This window comes from Abrus precatorius, unplaced genomic scaffold (assembly GCF_003935025.1).
Source record: "Abrus precatorius isolate BTA unplaced genomic scaffold, Abrus_2018 Scaffold7, whole genome shotgun sequence".
Classification (NCBI taxonomy): Eukaryota; Viridiplantae; Streptophyta; class Magnoliopsida; order Fabales; family Fabaceae; genus Abrus; species Abrus precatorius.
Genome location: NW_020874417.1, coordinates 12,205,164 through 12,227,101, shown reverse-complemented (window position 1 = coordinate 12,227,101; position 21,938 = coordinate 12,205,164). Strand labels below are relative to the sequence as shown.

The 21,938-nt window shown below is 33.7% G+C and overlaps 1 protein-coding gene across 2 annotated transcripts; it reads right to left on the bottom strand.

Annotated features, from left to right (window-relative positions):
- Positions 1-433: 433 nt before the first annotated feature.
- Positions 434-14,486, bottom strand: LOC113872882 (protein BOLA4, chloroplastic/mitochondrial). Of its 2 annotated transcripts, XR_003505918.1 has the most exons (4): positions 14,052-14,397; positions 13,706-13,773; positions 10,972-11,192; positions 434-446 (listed from the first exon to the last, which is right to left on the bottom strand). XR_003505918.1 is itself a non-coding variant. In XM_027510757.1 (3 exons), the coding sequence occupies exons 1-3, from the start codon at positions 14,322-14,324 to the stop codon at positions 11,027-11,029; spliced, it is 507 nt and encodes a 168-aa protein (XP_027366558.1). In that variant the 5' UTR covers positions 14,325-14,486; the 3' UTR covers positions 10,320-11,026. The 2 variants fall into 2 exon arrangements, 1 of the variants encoding a protein (XP_027366558.1); XM_027510757.1 differs by lacking the exon at positions 434-446 and having other exon boundaries at positions 10,320-11,192; positions 14,052-14,486.
- Between the last annotated feature and the right edge of the window lie 7,452 nt (positions 14,487-21,938).

Below are 21,938 nucleotides of genomic sequence, written 5' to 3'. Positions count from 1 at the left end.
CAAGAACGATAATATATTTAAACTTCACATTTTTCTTTTTAATGTTATTTGAATGTACATGAATTATTAGGCACAGAGTCTTGTTTAATATATTCACTCAACGGTTAACATCAGTTTCAACAAATTTGCCCTAAATCTGACCCTATCCGTCCGACTATCAGCCCTAATTCGACTAAGATAGTAAATTGCTCATTCGACACCATTCTCATCTTCTTGAGCCAACATACTTTTGATAGTTTCTTCCGATGCCAAAACATATAGCTTCAAGGGAGAATGTCTGAGGGACCATTGCAGGTGGTCTTGTCAGGTATTGCTTAATCTCCTCGAAAACTCGTTGATGCTCTACTTTCCATCAAAATTCTTTCTCTTTCTTTAGCATCAACAAGAGTGAGAAGATTCCCATTTTTCCAGAAAGATTGGAAATAAATCTTCGTAAAAAAAACTATCTTTTTCAACAAAGACTGAAGTTGTTTTTTAGTCAAAGGCCTTATTCTTGTCGATTTCAATTCATTTCTGATGAATAATGAAGCCTAGAAACTGTCTTGACTATTTGTATAAATTTGACTTTAACGAGTCTTTCGATCTCTTCCTTGATCTTTGGCAAGACCTCTAGCGCAAATCTTCTTGGTAGTTGCTTCATAGTAGGGATCTTATGATCATCAGACAACACAATTTAGCCATCTTTAAACAAAATATAAAAAAATGTGATCATTTTTAGTAACATCAAATGGATAACCTTTATGAGGTTGAGTCATCTCTTTATTCTCAAACAGTTTAAGTGACTGGCAAACATATGGGGTCCTGGTTTTAATCCAGCTACATTAACCTCTTTTACCCTTACATCGACATCCTCTTCTTCGAGGTCATTCTCACTGTCCAGCTCTCCTTCAACTAGACCCACATAAGCCAATTTATCTTTTTGAAGTAATTTCTCACTTTTTCTAGGGACATATTTTTCAACTTTAAGATGTTCAATTTGCCTCACTTTCATGGCCAACTACGACATATCTCTCAATTATTGGTAAATTAACTTATTTCTCATTATTCTAATCCGCATATGGCCAGTTGGACTAATTTATATTTTGGAATTTGGGTGAAGCACCTTGACCTTATTTGTTGAAATCCACCCCAACATTGTCGATAGATTAACTTTCATTTCATCATGAAAGAATTGCTTGTGAAATTATCTTTCTAGCTGATTCTAATTATGTATCGAATTCGGGGTAAGATCGTGAACCAAGTGAAATCCACCTTAGTTAAAGAACTAGGAAAGTATTTTAACTTCAAGTCTTCATTTTGAGCTAAATCCTCACATTCTATTAGTTGCCTAGTAATATGCTCAATAGTGGATTCCCCGGATTCTCTGGCAAACTTAGTAAATTTTGGGACTTTCCAGCCCCAGAGTAGTTCGGCTTGTAAAATCATCTCGAAAAATGTCAAGACAAAAATAGGGTTTGTTAACGTACCCTACATCGAAGCCGTGTTAGTTCAACACCTGATTAATAATATTTGCAATGTTTTAGGGATTATGGTTGTTTTGGTTAGGATTAAGTTGCCCCCCTTACATTATTTTGTTGAATTTGCTCTAACACCTCGTCGGTGTTCTGATTTCGAGCAATAACCAAGGTTGGTTCACCTGAACGTTTCCCTCAATTTGTCTCGGACCATTTTGATAATAAAAAAAATTGGACCATCCTGATAAGGAGTTTGGGCAAAGTTCCATTCTTTCAACTATGCGATTAATCACCGTGGTCATCTGATAGGTTAACATGTTGACCATTTTGTGGTTACACTCATCCATTTGTTGCCTCATAGATTGTAAGGCAATGCTTGAGAAACAACTAGCAGAAATTGAATCCATGCTTAAAGCTCCTAACACAAATTGAGTTCTGTGTACTTCGCCAATCAAACCCATTCTCGATAGAATGGTGAGATTTCTAGGTGACACATTTGTCATCACAGGATTAGAGTATGTTTGTTGTAACGCCTTATATTTCTTTTCTCAATATATAATAAATTTTCATAAAAAGTTAAATAGTAGAGTAATTTTTTTTTTCTTTCAAAAACTCTCTAAATAGAAATAGACATGGAAATGATATAAGGTTCATAGAGTAAAATTTCATTAATTCATAAATACTTTAGAAAAACAAAGATTCTAGAATTTTCATCAGCAATAAAAAGAAATAGTAGTTTTACAATTGTTTCAAAAGAATGCTATAGAACTGAAAATATTCATTACATAACTTAAAATAACTAAGTCCTATAGCAGTTCTCATCCATCCATGCACTGTGAGCCTGGTACTATTCGTCTTGGTTTCCTGAAAAATGTTGTGTAAGGGTGAGTCTCTACCCTACCACTCATACATAACACATATTCATCACACACATCTTATCACGATTAAAGAAAACATTATGGCATTACATATCACAGTGTCATATATAGCATATTCTTATCTCAACACAGATTATATTCCATAGATTCACAATTTCTTTTACTTTCATCCGCGCTTACCATGCCCTGTGGCCACAGTTATCCGATGCCTCTATCCCGAGGTTTTACACATCCATATAAATAGTCACCGGATGGCCCAATGCAATACAGATACAACGCATGCAATAGACGGGCCCTTAGCAAAGGTAATGGTCAGGAGTCAAGTCGAGAAATGAGTGTGTGGCCATGTGGTGCATTCGAACACAATATTCCGTGCACAATCTCGAATGTCACCACCCTGCATTTCCCCAAGATATCCCATATCGTCTCCATCTTCCACTTCCCCAGTGTATCTCTGTAACTATTTACATCATATCTTTTTTCATCTCATACTCTTTCGAGCATATTTACATGTTCACATATGCCATTTATCATGTTTACACATATTTTTCATTATATTTCCACATACTTTTCATCATATACATCAAACCATGGCATATTCACAATACGCATCATTTTTACATAAAACACAATATATTCAAACATGAAACATCCATCTCTTCGTATATTTTATATCACAAAATCATAAAATCATATCAACCATCCTCAATATACCTTATCATGCCCTATTTGAACATAATATCATAATTTCACCATGTACTCATCATAAAATCACATAAATAGCTAATTATTATCACTTTTCACCGATTATTTCTCATAAAACAGGGATTATTCCACATATAATCACATACATGACAAGATCTATGAGAATACAAGTAATAAACATAACAAAATGATAAAGTAGAGCCCCCTTTACCTCAAAACAGAGCTTTTACAAGGATTTAACTGAAAATTTAACTCTAGAACAGAGGTTTTCCTAAGAACATCATGAATATCTATAAGAAAAAGAAGAAGAAGAGAAACGAACGGTAAATCTAACTTCAAACTTAGAGAAACTTACTTGAAATCCTTTAAAACGGACGTAGAATCACAGATCTGAAGAGAAATATAAGTTTAGAGGTTTAGTATGGGAGAAAATGGCGAGATATGACATTAAAACCTTCGAGAACCTTAGGTGGGAATGAAAATTTCATGTGAAGTCCTCCCTATTTATAGAAATTTTTTTTGAAGATGTCAGCGTCAATGTGATGTAAGCGATGACATCAGCATGATGTCACTGATGATGTAAGCGATGATGTCAGCGTGAGATCATCGATGACATAAGCGATGATATCAGCATGATGTCACTGATGATGTCAGCGTGAGATCACCGATGACATAAGCGATGATGTCAGCGTGAGGTCAGCGATGATGTCACCGATGACATCAGCATTATGTCACTGTTGACATTAGGGGTTACTGTACATACACGGTTTCTTTCTGCTCACAAAGTACTACAGATTTTTCTCATTAATATACTACAGGCATGACACAAAGCATAGGATGTTACATTTGTACTCCTAAAAGGGGCAGAATAAACCCAGGGGGTAAACTGTATACTGGATCACTTGATCTTTGACCCAAACTTATGTTGGGATTATTCAGTACACTAACCATCAATTAGCTCACTATTGAGGATGATGATGTTGGTAACACCATCGTTAGTACTCAAATTCCTTGAATTACCATTTCCAAAATTAACAAAATTATTACTCCTACTTTGATTATTATTACTAGCCATGACACAACGTCCATTACGTAATAACATGCATCAAAGCAAGCAGAGCAATCAAGCAAACACAAAACACACAAACAATATCCCACCGAGCGTGCCAATTTATTTACGATGAATTTTAGATCCTATTTGGGTTCTTTTAAGTGTATTGTAATTGGAATGATTGAATCAACATCGTAAAGTATAAAATTGACTAGAAACAGTAGTAGAACAATGAAACCAGTATTTAACTAAATGTAAAAAGATTACAAAAGCAAACTGAAAGTGAATTAAATGACTGGAAATAAATTGCAAAAATGTAGACATATGACGTCCGCTAGGAACAACGAGAACTGTGAATCCCTTGGTTGCCGATATCTGACTCAGTGTAGAATTTCAGCGTGTAGAGATTTTAGGTGCTGGTGTCTGGTGCAAAAATTTGTCTCCGTAATGTAAAGTTTGATACTATTTATAGGCAGATATATCTCAACTGCCCTCCTTTTGTGGGTCACTTGATAACTGCCTTCTCCATGTAGTTGTCTTTAACCGTTGTCGCCCATTGTCCATAACTGCTCGTGATCGTGTCTTCTCTATAACCGTTGTCACCTACGATTGGTTCTTTGTGTCTCTGACCTTCAACTGGTAGTAACCGCTAGTAAATGTTGTTTTGGTTGTCGCTTCAAACCTTGTAGTTCTATTAATATGTTTCTTCACTTTGTGAGCTCCACCCTATCTCTTGGACTTAGAATAATTTCCTTATCAATTCATTTTTCGACAAATTTTAGGAAAAATCTATGAGCTCCATCTTGTCTCATGGACTTAGAATAATTTCCTTTGTCAATTTCTGCTTCGACAAGTTTTAGGAAAAATCTGTGAGCTCTACCTTATCTCTTGGACTTAGAATAATTTCCCTTGTTGATTCCTATTTCGACAAGTTTTCAACCAAATCTATAAAAGACGTTCTTTTTTTACTTGCTCTGGATGTTTTCAACCTTGGACTTAAAATCTCCAAAACTTCTTGAAATGACCCTCTTTTCACCATAAATTAAGGCTCCTCTTGTGACCTTATAGAACTCCTTGAAATGTAGTCTTCTTTTCAATAAAGAATGAGACTCTTTTACGACTCCAAAACTCCTCAAAATGTAGCCCTCTTCTACCAATCTTCATAGAAACATGTCAAAAGTAGTTCCTTCGACAAAATTTTAGGACTTAGATATTTTCACAGGTCCATAGCTCATCAAGGTGTAGGAACCTAGGGTTCTCTTTGATTTTAGTAAAAAAATTTGTCTATACCACCAATCTTCCAAGTTTGTTTCTCCTCAAAAAGATATAGTCTATATTCTACCACGAAAGTCTGATAAGGGCTTTGTAACTTAGAAAATTTTTGTTTTTCCAAACAGTACAGTAACGGGAAAGACAAAATTAAAAATAATTTTTTGTAAAACTAATATAGAAATTTTTTACCTATAGGAAGTAAATAACAAAAAAGGATCTTATGTAGGGACTAAAACATCATTTATCCCAATTGAAAAACCTTAAAAAATACATTAAGATGAAAGAAAACCCTTTGAGAATGCTAAAACAATTTAGAGAAAGAAATTTTTATATTTTTTATTTTTTCTAAAAATAGGATAAACCTTTGAAAATCGTCTAAGGTGGTTTGGTCATGTGTAGAGAAGACATTTGAAGGCACCAATAGGAAGAGTAGATTGCATGACTCTTAGTCTAATAAAAAGGGATTGAGGGAAACTAAAAGAACTTCAGAAAAAGTTAGTTAAAGAGAGGCAAAATTACTCTTTTCGTCCCTTAACTTTAGGATAAAATTCACTTCAGTCCTTTATCTTCTTTTAGTTCATTTTAGTCCTCTAACTTTTAAAAAAGTGTCAAACAAGTCCTTTTCCATTAAAGACCCTAACTCCGTTAGAAAGTTTTGTTGTTTTGTGCCACGTGTATTATGTGTTACTATTCATCATTTTCTTTCTGAGATCTCCAGTCTGGTTTCTAGCAACTTTTCTTCTTCTTTCTCCCTTTCATCTTCATCTTCTTATACTCAAAACTCCATCTTCTTGCCACTAACAACAAGCACTCACTCCAAATTCCAAACCATAAATAAATCAACTTTCTAAATGCCCATTTTCAATCTTTGACGGTCTATGTTTATTTTTATATTATGTTTAAAGTTTTCTAGAATACAGTATTCTTGTTAATGAAGGTTTGAGAGGTCAAGGTAACATGAAAAATTAATAAAATGAAAAATAGGAATGTGTGTTCACATCTACCAGAGATGAAAAAATAGATATTAAAAAGTTAGGTTATTTATGGTTTAGGATTTGGGAGTGGGTGCTTAGTGTTAGTGGCAAGAAGATAAAATTTTGAATATAAGAGATAAAAATGAAAGGGAGAAGGAAGAAGAAAAGGTGCCAAAAACTAAATTGAAGATCCGAAGAAGAAGACTATGAATAGTAACACACAATACACGTGGCAGAAAACGACAAAACATTCTAACGGAGTTAGATCTTTAACGAAAAATGACCTGTTTGAAACTTTTTTACAAATTAAAGGACTAAAATGAACAAAAAAAAAGTTAGAGAACGAAAGTAAATTTTACTCTAAAGTTAAGAAAAGAAAAAGAATAATTTGTATTAAAGAGACATTTTGATTAACTAAATTTCTAAACATTTAACTTTTGAACAAGGTTCATGACATCATGTGATCCACGTAGCTAATTTATAAAACTTTCTTGTTTTTAAAATTAGGATAGAAATTTTCATTTTACAAAGACATGGTTTGTGAATGACCATCATTAATTGTTTGTAAATTTGAAAATGTATTTTTTATTCTTTTAGATAAAAAAATATTTTATGTTTGAAAATAAAATGTAATGTAATTCACATGCTCAAGGTATAAAATAATATAACTAAACTAATACCCTGATAATTTTATAACATATAAACTATAGAATAATTTATCTTAAAATTAAAGAAAATATTTGCTTATTTTAATTTAAAAATAAAATAAAAATACTAGAAAATTATATACATGAACCTGAGATACACAGAAGAAGGAAAATTTACCCAACGCTATTTATTTATTATTATTTGATCATTCTAGGCCGTAGAATGCAGCATAGTCTCACACTAGTCCATATAGATTTATAAATTTGGCTTGGAAGTTAATTCAATACAATATAATGCAAATAGAGAAATAAGGTTATCCAGCAGCTAAGAAAACTGATCACGTTGCCATTTATGAGCCAAGTTATCAAACCCAAACTAAAACTACCAGGTTCATATTTCAATAAAAATAAGTCACAGCATAAGCTTTCTTGTTAGAATCTCTCATATCTTTCTCCAAGCTACAAAATAAAATTATAGATTTGTCTTAAATATTCTACTCAAACTTCAATAAAATAGAAATTATCACCGCTAAACTATTTAGCCTAAAATTAAATGACTTAAATTATAATTTAAGCTTAAGTACAAATTCAAATTTTAGAAGGCCTTGGATGGGTATGTTATGAAAAATATAACATCCCAGTACCATTTGTCAAATGACCCAAAGACAGCTATTCCAACCCAATATCTCACCTGCAAACTTAAGATTGCATACTTTTAGACCTGAAATGTGACACGATTTTTAACCTGAATCTAATCAACTTGGAAACCGTACCAAATCAACCCACTCTACTTTCTTTTGGCCATATTATTACTATTATTTGTCAATCCAATCAGTGCAGTAGCTCACTTATCATCTTGACACCCTTCTTTTTATATTATTATTTCTTGAAACAGAATTTTCTGCAACTCAAAATGAACTGCACAATCCTGCAGCTCCAATTATCATTTAATACACACACACAAAAAAAATGTTTCACCAACCATGCAGTTTGAGGAGCAACAAATAGAAATTTAACAAGAAAAAGGTGAAGAGAATTGTCACCATAAAGAAGAGAAAAACAACGAAAAAGAAGGGAGATGGAAAAAAAGAAAAAGGCACAGGAGCAAACATTGGTAAATTCGAGTTCTTATTGACCCTTAACGATTTCATTTCCGTAGTTCTTAGTGAATTTAATATGCTTTTATACTTATAAAATTGATGAACACGATGCATGGACCATTGCCGCTTTATCCCTTTATTGGGTTGGTTCCTTATATCACAAAGCTCAAATACATCAGTGGCCTGAACATCATTGGTGGTTTCTAATCTATGGTTTTCTTGAAAGAAATCTACGCACAATACTCAGTGGATTGAGTAATTAGTGATACACACACAACGTGTTAAAAAAACTAAAGAAAAAACAACTTCACAATATACAATTACGGGATATAAAAGGATAAACAGCGCACAAGATGAATAAAAATAAGAAGAAACTGATTAGAATGAGTGACTAAAAAGTTTCCTAGGAAGTTTGAATCGCACCCTGCTAATCCTTCTTGGGATCAATCTTTTTACCAGAATTGTACCGTCCAAGAAAAGTGGAATTACTGAGGAGAAGGAGATGAATAGCACTAGCAGGAGAAAAAAAGAATGAGGTGTACTCGTCCAACGAAATGAGCTTCCGAGAAATGATCTCTCAGAACTTCCCCAAGCTCCCCAAATTTCCCATTCCCAACACTTTGAGCATAAGGTTTTCACTTGCATAGTTCACCCAGAATGAGAAAAGAGTCCAATTGTCAGTATGAAATTACAAGGCTTATTATCTCATTTGAATTATTTTATTCTAAAATTCTAGTTAATTTTAAAATATTTTTATTTTTGTTGAGCCCAAGAATAACAAACCATGAAACTCAACTGTATTAAAACATTTCCAGATCATGTGCAAGGCAATTGATTTTTATTCAAAAATTGTGCGACATAGCTTTACTAGGATTCTTGTTTGAACTATTGATCTTATTAAGAATTTTGATGAAATCTTGTGACGATCTTATAAGCTTATCAAACTAGGTTTAAGTTTATGGTTCATTTTTTGCTGTTTACTCCATTCAATTTATATTTAATTTACCTATTTCATTCTATCCCAATTTTTTTTTCTTACGGTTCATAACCCCTTAATCCAAAATTCTAGATTTTTGTCCTAAATAATTTTTTATCATATATTTTGTTATACACATTATTTTTCCATGATTCTTATGCTAAAATTGCATTTCAGATTGAGAGCATTCATCTCATTTTGGAATAGTATCTTTCTTAATAGAATGAGTTTAGGATCAAGTTTTAGTTAGATTTGAATTCGGGAGATTTGGGGTAAACCTTAGCACGTGAGCCTTAATCAATTAAGGACATGCTGCCAATTATAGAGTTTTGAAAACTTTCTAATTGATTAAGTAAATTGTCCTAATCAATTAGGGCATGTCTTGCCCATTAATAATCAAACACGTAATCAAAGAAATTGATTAGGTGCAAAAAGAGTAGTGGATTAAGTTAATTTTGTAGTATCATTTCAAAAGAACTAAAATTTCAATTAATTTGGTTTTAAAAGCATTTTGCTTATACTTTATAAACCATGTTGATGCAAACAAATCCTAGGCAAGAAATCAATTGAACATGAGTGATAAAACATTTTTGTGAGCTCATCAATAATTATACAATCTTATTATATTTACTAAAGATAGTCACGAACCTTTAACTATATATTCTCTCTTAGAATCTTGACTAAAATCATTCATCATCAATTCATATTTTCATTTGTTTCTATTGTTCATTTTTTCTATTTGCCAAACGGACGCGTGTTTGTCATGTTCTAACTAAAACAATAACCGGTCCAAGTTTAATAATATCGATAAAAAAAAGTCATTTCAGGCACTGGTAGCGGAGGTAGCCAATTCAACACGTTTTAATCCTTGCCTTAACTTTTAATTTCATCATCATATCTAATGACTAATTTATGATTGCCACTGGTTGACGAGTTATCTCTTGTTACGGCAAGTGCCACCAAGAAAACCCAACATTTGAAGGATCTAAAATGGTACAATGGGGCTTAAATATTTGTATAATACACTTAGTTCATACAAGATTAGACAAATCGACAGTAAGCTATCCTATATTGCACCAACTTAAACCGTTTAAAGAAATATGAGAAATGACACATGATAAAGGAAAAAGATACTCGCAAATTAGATAAACTGAATTTTTTCTTCCTTGTCATCTCAAGGAAAGTGACACGAGACGAGTTTTTACCATATAGGGATGAGAATGGGGGAGTGCAAAAATTAACCACCACTAAATTATATAAATGATATCAAGACTAAAAATAACTTAAAGATCACCCAATCTGTTAATAAAATCACATAAGTTTGTTGACACAATTGATCCTAAGCCCGAATATATATGGTCACAGTTGTGTTAGGCAATAAATGGCGAACATTGTAAAATCTCTATGACATGGATAACAAGGTGGCAGTTAAAGCTAGGTTGTTGCTTAAAAGAATTAAAGAAATAAAAAGGATTGACATTTGGTCTTCATTGATTTGGAAGGTGTACCAGAGTTATTGTAAATAGGCCAATAAAAGGAAGCAATTCATATATGCAATGGACTTAAAAGGAATTAATCAATTAGCGAAATAGTTGAGCTAGCACATAATATAGAAAGAATGGTAAAATCTCACCATAGGTGATTTGAACATGTGACGAAAAGACTTGTAAAAGTTTTAGCAAGGAGAGTAGATCAGATGGAGGTTAGTCCAAGGACTAAAGGTAAAAAATGGAGACCGAAGGAAACTACAGGCAAAACAATTAAGAAAATTAAGCAGTCAATAGTTTACCCATAAACATAATTTATGACAAAACATTATGACATCGTAGGATTCACATAGCTAACCCCACCAATGGGAAAAGGTTTGGCTCTTAGCCAAGTGTATTGTTGGCAGATTAATGAGTTTAGAAACACCAAGAGCAGAAACACTCCTAGTTCAATCCCATGCATAAGCAGTCAATGAATATTCTCATGATCTTTTATCATTTCGGGCAGCTGCTTCAGCAGGAGTGCAAGTAGTCATCTGATCAACCGCATGAACTACACTCTGAAGCTCCTCCCATATAGCTTTATAAACCATCCTTTGCCTATTAACGGCTGATTGTCCCTCAAAGGCTACTGATACAACATCAATGCTGCAACACCAAACCACATGTTAGAGCTATGTCCCAGCAAAGCTATGCAGTCTAAGTGCCAACTACTAGCAGAAAAAATGGCACAGCTTCAAGGAAAACCTCTGTCAAAGAGGATATAAAAACCGTCCAGAAATGTTTCAATTATCAATTTGCACCGAGATTTTTTAAATGGCATTCAGTTTCATCATCAAACTTTGAAGAACAATGAATATGCAGCTGATTTGGGAGGAAGAGACACAACCTCTAATCTAGGAACAAACATTGAGGTGAAACTATAATTTGAAGAGAAGATACTTTTGGGAGATATTACTATTTGCTGTGTCAATTCAAATGGTCAGCTATGAAACATTTTCACTAAATCAAACTTGAGGGGAAGTGTTGAAACTCTAACGTGCAATCTATGCTATCATTTTGTACATTTGGTTGAGGCGTAATGTCATAGATTTAAAGATGCTTCAATGGCTAACACTTGTGATAAGATTATGCAATTGACTTTCAGTTGGAGCAAAACTTGCTCCAATGATGTTTTCGCTTTTTCTTTGTTGTTTTGTTTTCCCTTTTTTGATATGGACGATCTCCCCGACCTCCAAATTCCTTGTACTTCTCTTATCTTCTTTGCACGATATCAACTGTGACTTTGTATGGTCAGAGGAGGACCAATTGCTAGACAAAGTCTCAACAAACCAATCATTTAGAAGGTTTACGGCAGAAGAAACTGCCATGTAGGGCAATTACTGTGAGAGGCAAGAGTTTAGTATCTGCTGAGTGGAGCAGTTGAGGAGGGTCAGCTATTTTCCTATCTACATTTGTTTCTAATTATATGCTGTCATGTCAGTTATGTTTCTATCTAAATATATGTTGTAATTTCAGTTATGTCATGTAAATCTATGCTGTAAGGAAGGGTAGTAGAGAGGTATGTGTGAAGTTTATACAGTTCTAGAGCGGAGAAATATTCTCTGTAGAGCCTTGGCTCTAGATTTGTTCTTGAACAATGTGTTGTCTGAATTTAATAAAATTCCCCTTCAATTCAGAACCAGTATTCAATCAGAATTTATTTTCCTATAAAAAGTTTCTAAATAGCTAAATTATTAGTTGTACTAACAGCTGTACTCTCCAAGTATTAGAGCTGTAGAATTGGTATATATATGACACTAGTTCAAGAGACTTGTGCTTTAAAACCTTATGTTTTCTCTCTATTCCTCCTACTCTTTACAGAATGTTTATACTGTCCAGGGTGAGATTATAAACAAATTGTGTCAAGCAAAAAATGCAGGAAGAAATAAGATAAAGAGGCTATTTGGGAATACAAATTTGATGGCAAATCTCATTTTGGAGAATAGAAGATGGCATATGATGATATGATAAATCATGAATTGTCAGTAAGAACAACATTGCACCAAAAACAAAGTGCAACATGTTGATGAAAGGAGCAAAGAGAAAGCAGCCTCAATTAGATGATGATTTTCATACTCAATGCCCTGTTTTGTTGGAGCAAGCACATTCACCTGTGCAGATATACAAGCTTTAAAATGAACCACAATCCGCACACCTTGTAGGAAGTAAAAGAAGAAGCAGTAAAAAGCATTGGAAAGAAAAGGTACAGACATTACTATTAAATATTTTTCCCTTGTTTGATGCCCTTGGAAATAGAGATAAGGGTGGCAGAAATGGGAAGGTGACAATGAGAAGAATGCAAAAGCAAGGACAATAGTTGTTATAAGGTGAATTGAATAGATGTATTTTAAATTTTAAATTTGAGCCTAACCCAACTTGAAAAACCCATGGTGCAACCCAAGAAGGAATTTTCATGGTTTATCATGGAAGTGGAGGTATCAGCATATTGTCCTGCAATTATAACTCATGAATCAAGACCAATTTTAGATGAGTGAGCGGGTGAAGTCCCTGCTTCTTCAAAGACTTCGCCAACAAACATGGATTTGCTCTAGTGCTCAGCTCATGATCTGTTTTAAGTGAGTTCACGTTTCTGATAGTGAGATTAAATAGATTTATTACTTTATTGCACGTTTAACCTCTTAGCACGCTGTTGTCACTCAGTTTCTCTAATTCGGAGAATATCTCATCCTTCCCCCCAACTTGTGTTTTCTCTCTAATAGAAAGAATTTATTTTAATCAAATACCAAGACACAAAATCTGTAAGCATACAACAAGGTTAATTATCCCTGGAATGTCATAGCTAGTGATATGCCATGATATACAAAGCTTAAAAGCCTCACTTTCTGTCATCCATCAGAAAGTGACCATGAAACTAAATAACATTTTGATCTTAATAAAACAAACAGAACAATCTATAAGGCGGGAAAAACTGTCAGAAGGATCAATGATTCTTCATTCTTTAAGTGGGCTTGTATGATTCTGCCAAAACTTGTTCTTGTTACAAGAATTACTTCCGTATATTCAACAAATTGTGGCCTCGTGTAAAGTTCAACACAGATACTATATACATTAAAATTTGTGAAACCAAATTTCATTTCAACGGTTAAGAAAATTCTGACCTAACATGCCGACCATCACCATAAGCATCCTTAACAGTGACTGATTCTGCATTGAGTTGCTCCTTTATCTGTTTGGGCACGATGCATATTGACATTTAAAAAGGTGAGCAAGAAATTATACACCAAAGCAAGAAAAGAAAAAACAATTGGGGGAGAAAATACTACTTAAACTCCAACTATTTTTGACAAATTAGAACAATCATGAAAGAGAAGCAACCAAATCATTAAACTTGTGTCGGAAATGATTCCATCTATGTTCTGAATTTCAAAATATATCGTTCTTATTGTAAATTCAGGGCTACAAGGACAAGTAATTTTTTTATAACAGCAAGAAATGAAACGACACCTTTTTCTGCATGGACTGGATAAGAGGCGAGTCGATAGAGCCAGCATCGTTGACATGGGTGGCACGTGAATTAAACTTGCGAAGAGAATGCGTGGTGAATAATTTGTGGGGTCTAAGAAAAGCACTATTGCATAGGAGAGTTTGTGAATTAGATGTGGATCTAAGGAGCAATACAGTTCGAGAGAGAATGGGTTTGTAGGGTTTAACCAAAACTGGAAGAGTTTGTCGCAGAAAGGTAGTGTTGGCTGAGAGTGAAAACACCTGAGAGCGCATTTCTTTGGTTTTGCTTTGATCTCTACGCTGCTTCTTCTTACCCTGTTTTCACTTTTTGGTTTTCAACGCTTTTTTCTTGGAAATGGATAGGGTAACCGTGCGGTGCCGCAACCCTCCACCAAGCTTTATGATTTTATTTTATTTTTTGGGAAACCAAGCTTTGCGTTTGTTGTGTGTATTGTGTAGCTTATAGATCTGGTTTTATTTTTCTGATTTAAACATGTTTTTAGAATATATTTTACTAAAATATGATGTTTTAAAAAAAATTAAGAAAATATAATATTTTTAAAAATAAATTGTGTGCGACGAGGTTAATGACGTTTTTGGTACTTAAAAAATGTTTATTAAATTTTTAAAATAGTTACTGGTGATTTTTTTTTTTTTAAATTATTATTTTTTAAAAAATATGAGTTTTGACTTTTTATATTTTTAATATTTTTTGAAAAATCGCTATTGACTATTTTTGAATTTTATATTTTTATAATTTTTTAAAAAATACTATATTTTTGTATGTATAATTTAAAATTCCATATATAAATAAATAACATGCGCCAGTGTCAGTAATTCTGACTTAAAAATAAAAAATTGATAAAAACATAGGTATTAAAATTAAAAAACTTCATTCAAAAAGATTAAAATTAAAAATTTGTTAAAATGCAGAGATTGAAAATATATTTAAATTTATTTTATTTTTCTTACTATTTGCTTGGTTGAAATTGTTTTGAAAAATAATTATTAATCTGAATTATTTAAAAGAATTTTTAAAATAAACAGGTTATTTATTAACAAGACTGTGATAACTTGGCATTTTTAAGAAGGACGAAAGGGCCAAATAAACCACCTACAGAACAAAATTCTGTAACTGTAAGCTAAATAAGCTAAGAAAACTGAAATTGGAACATCAGGGAACTCATGAAGACCATAAGCAACACCATTGTGCCCCAAAGGGAAAGCTTGTGTTTGTGGCCGTTCATCAAATGTATGAGTTTGAATTTATAGATAATTCTTTATAAGAAAAAATAATATAAAAAATAAATTTTTTTATAAATTAAAAAGATTTTATTTCATCAAATTTTAAAAAATTTAAATATAATTAATTTTAAAAAAATAAAAGATTATAAATTAATCTTAACTTTTAGAAAAAAATTATTTTTTTATTTTACAAAAATTTATCTATAAGCTCGTTTAAACAGAATTATACGTTAAGTAAAAGTTAAACAAAAAGTATATCATTGAATTGCAAGAAAGGGAGGAGTGTAATCAGAAAAATACGTATAACGACAAAAAAAAAAGAATAAAATAGTCTTAAAGAGATATTTGAGTGGAGTAAGTTAAAAGTCTCGCATATGACACGTGATATGTTTAAATCTTCACTTATTTTTTGAATGAGGTAAATGTAAGTATGTAACTCATCTGTGAGTGCTCGTTCTTTAAGATCAGCAATTTTACTTGCCATTCAACGAGGTACCGATACATTTCTCTAAAAATTTGTAAAAAATATAAAAAAATAATAATAAAATGGATAAAACGATTTATTGAATTCATTCAAAAAAAAGTTTGTGTATTTTTTTAAGTGAAAAAAATAAAAAAAAATGATTAATTTGTTATGAGAAAATAGGTATATGCAAAAGATAAAAATATTTAATTAGAGATAATAATAAAGAAAAACATATGATTAGTCTTATGAAGTTACACGTATTAATTTTATTTTTTTTAGGTAAACAAAAAAAGGAACAAAGAAACAAAACCTTGAATAAAAAACTAGAAACGAATAAATACAGCACTAGCTGCGTCAACTTCTAACAATTTACGAAGATCTTGTGAAGAAAGATGTCAATTTCGAAGGAGTTTTTCTTGGTTCACTCCAAGTTTAGCCATTGCATTAGCACAATGATTTCCTTCACAAAAGATATATAGAATTTTCACGTGCAACTGTCTTGCTTTTAAAGCAAAAATGTCTGCTAAGATAACCTCGTACACATGAAAATTATGTTGCATTGAATTAACTAATCTACAAGCTTCCATAGAATCAGTTTCAATAATGACATCCTTGAAGTTTAGCTGCCAAGCAACCATTAGGCATGTTTTAATCCCCGATAGCTCAGCAAAGAGAATGTCAGTATCACCAAAATGCCCTGAGAATCCATGCACCCAATCTCCATGTTGATTTTGTAATGCTCCACCATAACCTGCACTCTTGGGATTTCCTCTGCAGCTCCTATCAACATTAACCTTGAATTTGTTAGAAATGGGTTTGATCCAACCAATTTCCCTGGGCCGCCTCACTTGGTGTTGAGTATGCAATCCAAAAACCAAATTCATGTCTTGCACAGTGGTACCAATGAAGGATAAAATGCTAAGAATGTTCCAAGAATTATCTTCGGGAACTATATCATTCTGCCAAGACTACCACAGGGTAGCTAAGAAAAGGGGACTAAAATCCTTCCTTAGAAAGTGCTCATACCAAGTTTTCATATCACTACAATTAAAATTTATCAAACTAGATAAACTAACATTGCTCCAAATATGCTTAATAGAAGGACAATCTCTAAGACAATCCAGTATGTCTTCTATTTCACCTATACACCTTGAGCACCCAGGGGAGAAAGCCAAATGCCTAGCATGAAGGAACACCTTAGTTGGAAAAGTCTCGTGCAAACAAAGCTAAACGAAGAAAACCATTTTGGCTGGAGCTCTAATCCTCCAAATCCAGCTCCACGAATCCATTGCAACCATAGCTGGGTGGTGATTCAACCACTTATACCCACTTGTGGCAGTGTAAATCCTCAAGCAATTATCTTTCCAAATCCAACAGTCGTTGCAAGTACTAAAAGAGGGGATAGGAATTTGAGAAATCTCATTTTGCAAATGTTGTGGCAAGGTAGTGGCAATCCTTTGAAAATTCCACTTGTCATCCTCTCAAAGATCACAGACTCTCAAGTCAAAGTCAATAATGTGTACATAATCAACCTCATGAAAAGCTTACTAATACCAATCCAATGGTCATATCAAAAAGATACATTCTCCATGTCCATTTGAAACATAAAACCATCTTTGAGATGATCTACCACTTTTAAAATTCCCTGCCAAACATAAGAACAATTCCTCTAAGGACAAGACAGACATATAGAGTTCTACCCAAGTATTTCGCAATCCTCACTTCTGAGCTCAACTTAGAAGGACGATTAAGAATATTCCAAAACAACTTCCCAAGAAGAGCCACATTAGCTTTCCTGTTATTTCTAATTCCTAAACCACCCAGTTTTTTAAGCATCATCATTGTAGACCACTTAACAAGATGAATGCCTCTAGAATTGTCATTTTTGCCCTAGAGAAATCCTCTAGTCAGCTTGTCAATATCAGGCAACCAAAGAGACTACATAGTATAAGTGGACATGGAAGATACCATTGATTGTGCAAGACAAAGCTTGCCCGCTCTATTCAATAATTTGCTCTTCTAAGAGGCTAGCTTGGTAGAGATCTTCTCAACAATTGGATTAAAGGTAGCTCTCTTGACCCTTCCCTTTAAGATAGATACTCCTAAATATTTACCTAAGTCTGAGACAAAGCGGATGGTAGAGAGACTGTGGATAGCTTCCTTTTTTCCCCTACTGATATTGGGAGAGCACATAGCACGAGACTTATCTAGACTAACTTTCAAACCTGACATTTTACAAAAACTCTCAAGTGTCTCATCACAACTCAAACTTGAGACTTCTTAGCTTTGCAGAATAATAAGACATCATTTGCGAAAAAGAGATGAGAGATAGTTGGTCCTTGATTTGTCAGTACAATTCCTTGTTATCTACCATCTTCAACTTGCATTTGAATCATCCTGGCGAGCTTCTCCATACAAAGGACAAACAAATAAGGGGATAGCGGATCTCCCTGATGCAGACTTCTAGAAGGATGAAAGCTATCTAACCTTAATCCATTCTAGAGAATAGACAAATTAGAAGCCGCAACATAGTTAATAATGAGATTGATTATTACCTGGGGAAACCTAATGAATCCACATTTTATTGGATTTTTACTTGTCTTTTTAGTGTTCCTTGATAGAAAAAGTAGACTTAGGAAGTGTAAATAACATAGAAACATCATTTTGGTCAAATATCATAGGTTTCTTAATTTTTGGTTAATTTATATTGATTTACATAGATATAATTTACAATTTTGATCATTTGAATAATTGTGCAAGAATTTTTAAGCTTATTCCATGGATTTTTAGCCTTTTAGAAAATTTGAGATTGAAAGTGACCACTGTCAGAAATGATAGTGGACACTATAGCAAGTTAGATCCAAAGGGCAGATCAAATTGATCACTTTCAGAGTGATAATGGACACTACAGAGAGCCCAGACTGAAGAGGGCCTGCGCATAACTACTTTGAAATTCATAATAGACACTCCAGAGAGGGCCAAATTGATCCAGTACTACGCGTAGCCACTTCTATTTCCATAGTAGTTACGCATGCTGCGCGTAGACACTTTAAATTCCATAGTGGACACTCCAGAGAGGGATGACAAGATGGGAGGCTGCACATAGCTACTATGACTTCCATAGTAGCTACTATAGGTGACGACCACTGCACTATAAATAGAATTTTAGAAATTAGGATTGAGGATCTTTTTTACACTTCTAGATTTTTGCCATTTTGGAAACACTTGCAGAGCTTAGGTCAACCTTGTGTGACAGCCAAGGACTCAACCTAGAATTTGATTCATATTTTTTTTTACTTTCCTTTGATTTTACATCCATGTCATTGAATTCTCTTTATTTTTCTCTTGTATTCATGAAACTCATCCTCATAGAGGGCTAGATCTTTTGTAATCCTTAATGAGTTCACTTGAATTCTTGAATTCCTAGCTTATAAATGTTAATATAATTCATTTTCCTTCATAAATTTCCTTTTCTCAATCCTTTGAATTGAATTAATGGTTGAATAAGGGGGACATTGCTTAATTAACCCTAATTCATTTTAGTGAGATTCTTAACTTGGATTGCTTAATTCTAAGTTAATTTCTAAGGTTATGTAATCTTAGGAAAAGAGGTTGGAGTCCATTACATTTGCTTAAATTCGTATGGGATTTTGAGATTGATTCTCGCTTGTTGAAATAATCTAATTCAAAGGAACAGGAAGAGTGTTAAATATTGAGAGGAATAAGGATAGCTACATTTTATTGATTGAATTTGATAATCTCGTTACTTGCTTTTTACATTGAATCTGGAAATCAAAGAAACCACTTTTTTTTTACTTGCTTTCATAGTGAATGTATGTAACATGTTTAATGGACATTTTCAACTAAAGTTATTGAAGACAACATAGGCTTGCATCCTAGACTACACAAAATTTTCTACATACTTTGATGAGGGTTAATGACAAATCTTTATGCAATCTAAGTGATTATCAAAATCCAAAGTCTTGAAGAGTAGTTTGAGAAAGCCCCACTCCACTCGATCATAGGCTTTCTCGAGATCAATTTTAAAAGCCATTGCACCCTTTCTACTCCTCATTTTATTTATGGTACGGAAGGTTTCCTGTGCAATAATAATATTCTCAAATGTGCCTCTATCGGGAATAAAACTACCTTGAAGGGGTCTAATGACATCTTGAGGAAGGGTCAAATTCTATTGACCAAAACCTGTGATAATTTTGTATGCCACATTGTAAAGGCTTATTGCTTTGAATTATAGGCTGGATGGTCTACTTTAGGAATAAGAACAATAAGAGTTTCTACTAGACAGGAGTCAATAGTACCAGATGAGAAGGCATTCTGAACCACTGAATGCACATCCTTACCAAAAATCTCCCAATAATTTTTGAAGAAAATAGGTTGGAACCCATCAGGACTTGGAGCATTAAAAGATTCCATTGAGAACGTTGTCTCTTTGACCTCTTCTATTGACTGACCTCAACAGAGAAATAAAGGCCTCATTCTCTAATGTTGGCACAATAATGTTCCTGCAAAGGGAAAGATTAACAGCTTCTGTGTTGTAGAACAAATTTTTATAAAATCTCTGAGCTTCTGCTTGAAGCATTTGTTCATCCGTACACCAGATTCTCCCCTCGAGATGAAGCTCATGAATCTTGTTCCAATGTCTTCTAACAATAGTTTGGGTGTGAAAGAATTTAGTGTTTCTATCACCAAATTTCACCTAATTCTCTCTAAACTTCTAACACTAGATAAGTTCTTCTTGAGCGAGAACTTTCTCACAATCCTGACGAAGGGACTTTTCTAGAAGCTCAAGAGAAATGGAGTCCCAAGATTCAAGTCTCCTCTGAATACCATTAATACGGCTTCTAAATCATTTTTCTTTCTGAAAACATTTCCAAAAGCCTCACTATTGAACTTTATTGAATCTTGTCGTACCTCATTTAAGCAATTAACAACATCCTCTTCTCCTCTCATCTAGGCTTCCTTACAATACCTGAGTATCAGTCATGAGTCATCCAAGCTACTTGAAATCGAAACGAGGCAACTACCCCTTGTATAAAGTAAACTCGCACTTGAGAAGGTCAGGGAGTGGTCAGAATGAAGTCTTGGTAAGTTAGTAACAAATGCTTCAAAGAACTGGTTCCTCTATGAAACATCTCCAATAGCACGGTCAAGTCTTTTAGAAATTTCGGAAGCCCCCTGATTAGCCCTGGACCAAGTATACCTCCCTCTATAAGCACCCAAGTCTATCAATTGGCAATCATCAACAACTTCTGTAAACTTGGCAGCTCAAGATTGGATGAACACCCCACCCTTAGTTTCTGACTGTAGAAGAACTTCATTGAAGTCACCAAGAATGAGTCATGGCCTATGAACCATACTGTGATGACTTTTTAAATAATACCACAATTCTCTATAGACAGAAGGAACATGGTTGGCACAAACTAGAGATCACACTCAACTCTTATTGTCACAGGAGATTTCAAAGGAGAGACACTGTTTGTGGCTCGCTAGAACTTTTGATGTAAATCCATGATTACTTGTCAAGACCCAAATACCACATGAGTGTTCTTGAGCCTCTACAATGCCAACCGGAACGAAACCCAATTTGTTCCAGAACCTTTCAACTCTCACAAACTTGGCGTGCATCTCTAAAGCAATGAAGAAAGAAGGATTATGACGATGGATAAGTTTCCTAACATGATGCTTACCCCTATCATTGACCATTCCTCTCAAGTTCCAAGAGATAATAGAATAATCTTTAAATTCAATCATCATAAATTAAAAAACCAGATTGAGATGAATGGACGCAGCATATATCACTACTGGCCCGTGTCCATCATAATCTCCTCACTTACTAGATTACACCTTCCCTCTGAAGATTGGTGCACTCCTTGCGTATCTTCCACTCTCTCTATATCCATCTCTTCAGTATCCATATTGATAGATTTCAAGCTTTGAGGCATGGCATTCACTATAGAGACCCCTATATTTCCTCTTCCTGTATTCACGTTACGAAGGATTTGTTGTTGTTGCATCAACTTCTTGGGCCCCTGAGAAGTTGTCTCTTTTCCAGCCGATTTGCTTTGTCCTACAGTGTTGATAAGGCCTTGAAAAATTTTTGTATTCGCCCGTCATCAAGGGGAGTAATATGAGTTAAGTATGGGCTCACTCTTTCA

Coding starts and splice junctions, on each gene's coding strand:
- LOC113872882 (XM_027510757.1), bottom strand. CDS start 14,324: ATGCGCTCTCAGGTGTTTTCACTCTCAGCCAACACTACCTTTCTGCGA. Junction 13,774..14,051: donor TCCAGTCCATGCAGAAAAAG/GTGTCGTTTCAT, acceptor GTGCCCAAACAG/ATAAAGGAGCAACTCAATGC. Junction 11,193..13,705: donor GGTGATGGTCGGCATGTTAG/GTCAGAATTTTC, acceptor TTGGTGTTGCAG/CATTGATGTTGTATCAGTAG.